This window comes from Petaurus breviceps, unplaced genomic scaffold (genome assembly GCF_028583685.1).
Source record: "Petaurus breviceps papuanus isolate PSGF00001 unplaced genomic scaffold, PetGlider_PUasm1.0 223032, whole genome shotgun sequence".
Taxonomy (NCBI): domain Eukaryota; kingdom Metazoa; phylum Chordata; class Mammalia; order Diprotodontia; family Petauridae; genus Petaurus; species Petaurus breviceps.
Window position 1 is genome coordinate 5,411 of NW_027185885.1, and position 4,465 is coordinate 9,875.

At 44.0% G+C, this 4,465-nt stretch overlaps 1 protein-coding gene across 1 annotated transcript; it reads left to right on the forward strand.

Annotated features, from left to right (window-relative positions):
• Nucleotides 1-725: 725 nt before the first annotated feature.
• On the forward strand, nucleotides 726-1,688 carry LOC138166441 (olfactory receptor 6Z7-like; the record flags this gene model as incomplete). The annotated part of the gene is made up of 1 exon (XM_069094927.1): nucleotides 726-1,688. A coding segment is annotated over one exon (963 nt), but the record flags the coding sequence as incomplete, so codon positions are not given.
• Nucleotides 1,689-4,465: the final 2,777 nt, after the last annotated feature.

Here is a 4,465-nt window from a genome sequence, read left to right on the forward strand (position 1 = left end):
GAAAAATGGAAACAAGCATATCTGTACTACCAACCCTGGAAGTAAGTTGTAAATAAAATGTTTTGTCAGCCTAAGAGCTACAATAGAATTGTAGCTATGGCTAGTTTTGTAACAACTAAAATGTATATTCTTTTCCCTATTCAGGAAACTCCAGAGGTTCCCCGTTACTGCTTGGTTACGATACAACGTCATGTTAAGCATGTAAAGCTCTTCCCCAACTGACCATATCTTTCTAGTCATCTTATTCTACCCCAATGTACTTGATGGTTCAGTCACATTATTATACTTTCCATTCATCTCACACAATGGCCCATTTCCCAAGTCTGTGCCATTGAACTGTTTGTCTGCCATGTTTGGGATATCCTACCTCCTCATCTCTGACTCTTTAAAGCCCTGGCTTTTATGAAGATTTAACTCACACACTATTTTCAGCACAAGGCACCCCCCTTTCCAATCTTCCCTACATGCAAATAGAGTCATCCCCTTTGTAAGTATTTTGAATGTTCTTGTTCATGGACATGTGACCTGTCCCATTAAATGCAATCTCCTTGAGGGCAGGGAAAGAGTTTTACTTTTTCTTTCTAGTCCCTATAGCTCCTGATGCACAGAAAGCACTTAAAAGCTTGCTGCCAGGTTGATTAATTGCTGTGCAATCTTCCTCCAAATCACTCCACTTGCATTGTGATGATATGTAATGCCATGAGGACTTTGCTCTTTGTCCCTAGCCTGAAAACCATTGGGAGGAGGCCAACAGGACCCGGGTCCAGGAGTTCATCCTGCTGGGCTTGTCGACGAGGCCAGGCCTCCGTGGTGTCCTCTTTGCTGTGTTCCTGACCCTCTACCTGCTGACTGTCTTGGAGAACACGATCATAGTTCTGCTCATCTGGAGCCACACAGAGCTCCACAAGCCCATGTACTTCTTCCTGGGGAACCTGAGCTGCCTGGAGATGTGTTATGTCTCAGTCACGGTGCCCACCCTGCTGCTCGGGCTCTGGTCAGGGCCGTGCCACGTCCCCTTCACGTCCTGCATGACTCAGCTCTTCTTCTTCATCACACTTATCTGTGCCGAGTGTACACTCCTGGCCTCCATGGCCTATGACCGCTACGTGGCCATCTGTCGTCCACTCCACTATCCAATACTCATGAGGCCTCAGGTCTGCTTCATGCTGGCCATGGCCTCATGGATGGGCAGCCTTAGTGTCTCTGTGATTAAGACAGTTTTCATTTCTGGGCTTTCATATTGTGGCCCCAATGTCCTCAATCACTTCTTTTGTGATGTCTCCCCTCTGCTCAATCTCTCCTGTACCCATGTAGCACTAACTGAGCTGGTTGACTTCATCTCTGCCATTGTCATCTTCTATGGTTCCCTGATGGTTGCTCTGGTCTCTTATGTGGCCATTGGGGCTGCTGTGGTGCGTATGCCCTCGGCTGCTGCTCGACTCAAGGCCTTCTCTACCTGTGCTTCTCACCTCATTGTAGTGGGCATCTTCTACTCAGCTGCCATCTTCATCTATGCCCGGCCCAAGCGCATGGAAAACATGGACCTCAGCAAACTGCTATCTGTCATCTACACAGTGCTCACACCCATGTGTAACCCAGTCATCTACTGCCTGAGGAATAAGGAGGTCCAAGGTGCTCTTCACAGGACCCTCCACAAAATCAGGATGAGTCCGAGCTCTGCCAGCTAGAGGTACAGCTGAGACTTGTATTGCCTTAGCCTGTTCCAGTAGCCACCCTCCTCCTTCCTGATGATCCTGTCCTGCTCTTACAGTCCTCCAGGCTCAGGGCATCATTGGCATGTTGGATGCCTTCATCTCTCTTGCTTCCCAAATCCAGTCACTTGCTGACCCTTCTCACTTACTTGACCTTAAAAATGAGCTATGATCTCACTGCAGCAGAAAGAACTCTAGATTTGAATCTTAGTTCTGCTGCATCTGCATGACCTTGGGTAAGTCTCTTATCCTCTGGGGATCCATGTCCTCATTTATGAAATGAGGAGGTAGAACTAGAAGGTCTTCCAGCTCTATAGTGGTGGTCCTATGGCTTGTTCAGCACATAGATTCCCTCTTCCTGCACAAACTAAAATCATTGCTTGTTCTCTTTTTATCATATCCTTGTCCATATGTCTTTTTGGTTTTAAATGCTCCACTCCAGCAGTGTCAAACTCAAATGGAAATGGATGCCTACAGGTTACATATGGACTTAGAAAACCACACATTAATATCATCTACGTTGTGCTGTATTTCATTTCTTTAGTTAAACATTTCCCAATTACTTCTGCCTGTGGCTCAGGAGTTTTGCAGCTGCTTGTGGCCAGTGTGCACTGCAAGTGTGACTCCTATGTTCTACTTCTACTATGGCCCCAGTGTCCTCAACACCAAGGTGCTGAGCCTCCCTCTAAGACTTTTATTATTATTTTGAAATGCAAGTGATTCTCAGGCATTTGTACCTTAATCTATGTGATTGCGTCGCCTTCTTGACAATTGTATTTAAACCGCTTTTTGCACACGATCATCACCCACGTGTGTTATGTGTACAAATGGTCACCATCCTAATTTAGACCTTTATTGACAATCATCTTGAATATTATAGAGGCCTCCTGTCTGGTCTCTGTGTCTTCACTCTTCCTCAGTTCAGTACTCTATATATGCAATGCCTCCTACAAATAAGCTACTTATCTTTTCTATGGCGGTGTGAACAAGATTTAAAATATACCCAAGGAGGAACTCTAAAGCATGTCATCAAGGAGTTGTATGATAGGAAGAGAAGATGAGTTGGTGATATGGCAGGAGCTAGAGATGACACAGGGATACCCATGAATGATCAATCATACGTTGGAAGGAAGAACAGAAGGTCTCCGTCATAGCAAGCAGATGCCTTTTGGTGAACTTTCAGTAAGGTATGGACCAGATTGGCTAAGTGTGGGCAGACCTGCACAGGCCAGCATCTGCAATATTGAAAGAAATTGCCAAATGAATGAGTATGTATTGATTGTCCTTTGTACTTGACAATGGGCAGAGGATGGGTATTTGTCTGCATGTGGACATTAGGTAACATGGATCCAGCCCTGTTTATGTCCTTGGGCATGGTTGATAACCCAGGAATTACTTATGATATGGGGGGGGGGGGAATACAAAGGAATGGAGTGACAGTCATTGACTTTTCTCAAGCAACATCTACAAAAAATAAACATAAAGCACGTACTATGTGCAAAATTATGTTAGGCAGTAGAGGACATTTAAATACCATAAACAGAATCTCAGAGTTGTAGGGGACCTTATAGGCCTTATAGTCCAACATGTACAAAGGCAGTAACCACTTCATAGCTCACAACTATGACTATGTCATGCAATATTAGCTAATTGTTATTGAATATATTCTAATGGTTTCAAAAGAAAGTAGAAAGGAGATGAAATCAGGAGGGCAGGAGGCTTCTTGGTGACCTTCTTGGCCATCATGAAAGATCAAATTAGCCTTGGTTCTGCCTGCTCACCAGTCTCTGTGCGTCTAGTTGGAAAGTGGAGCCATGAACTCTAAAGCTCCATTTAAGGAGAGAGCTCAGCTCAGGACATCCCATTTCTCACCTGGCTGCACTTTGAAATTTATTTGGATTTTTCACCATGACACCTTTCCCCCTTTTCAGCTTCCTTTTATATGCTGTCTTCTCCCGTAAGCTTCTTCAGGGCAGGGACTATGATTTTTGTGTCTGCATCACCCATGCTGTGCACAGTACTTGACCCATAGGACACACTTAATAAATGGTGATTGACTGATTGACCAGAGATTGTGGTATTCAAAGACTGAGAAGGGCAGAGGCATATTGTGCTCCTCTGAGAGAACAGCTGACATGGCAAAAAAAAAAAAATTTTCTTGATTTCTTTTCTCCAGGACATTTGGTGTCAAGGAAGGAAGAAGGTGGGCTGTGTAGGAGGGGTGATGGATGTAGTTACATGTATATAGCACAGTGGCTAGGGCACTAGACGTGGAGGCAGAAAGACCCACTTCTATAATTCTGCATCATACACATAATAGCTGTGTGACCCTGGACAAGTCGCTTCACCTCTGTCTCTCTCAGTTTTCTCATCTATAAAAATGAGGATAATACCAGCACCTACCTCACAGGGTTGTTGTGAGGACCAATTGAGACTGATAATATAAGTAAAGTGCTTATACATGCTACCTATTATTCAGAAAGCAATGATGTTTTGGAGATCAACAGCCTTCTACTATATATTTGGAAATGCTTGCTTTATGTTGTATTTGTTAAGTTCAGAATAAAATAAATGATTGGTTAAAAAGTAAGAGGACAAATAACGAGTCTTATTTGTCATGGGAGACTTCTTTGCCAAAGTTGGAGAAGGAATTTATGTGGATGAGAAGACATAGTCTTGGAGGCAAAGGGCAGCTCTCATGCCCATCAGGTTTGGTGTAAGGTCTCCTACATCTCTGTTGTCATTATGATGTG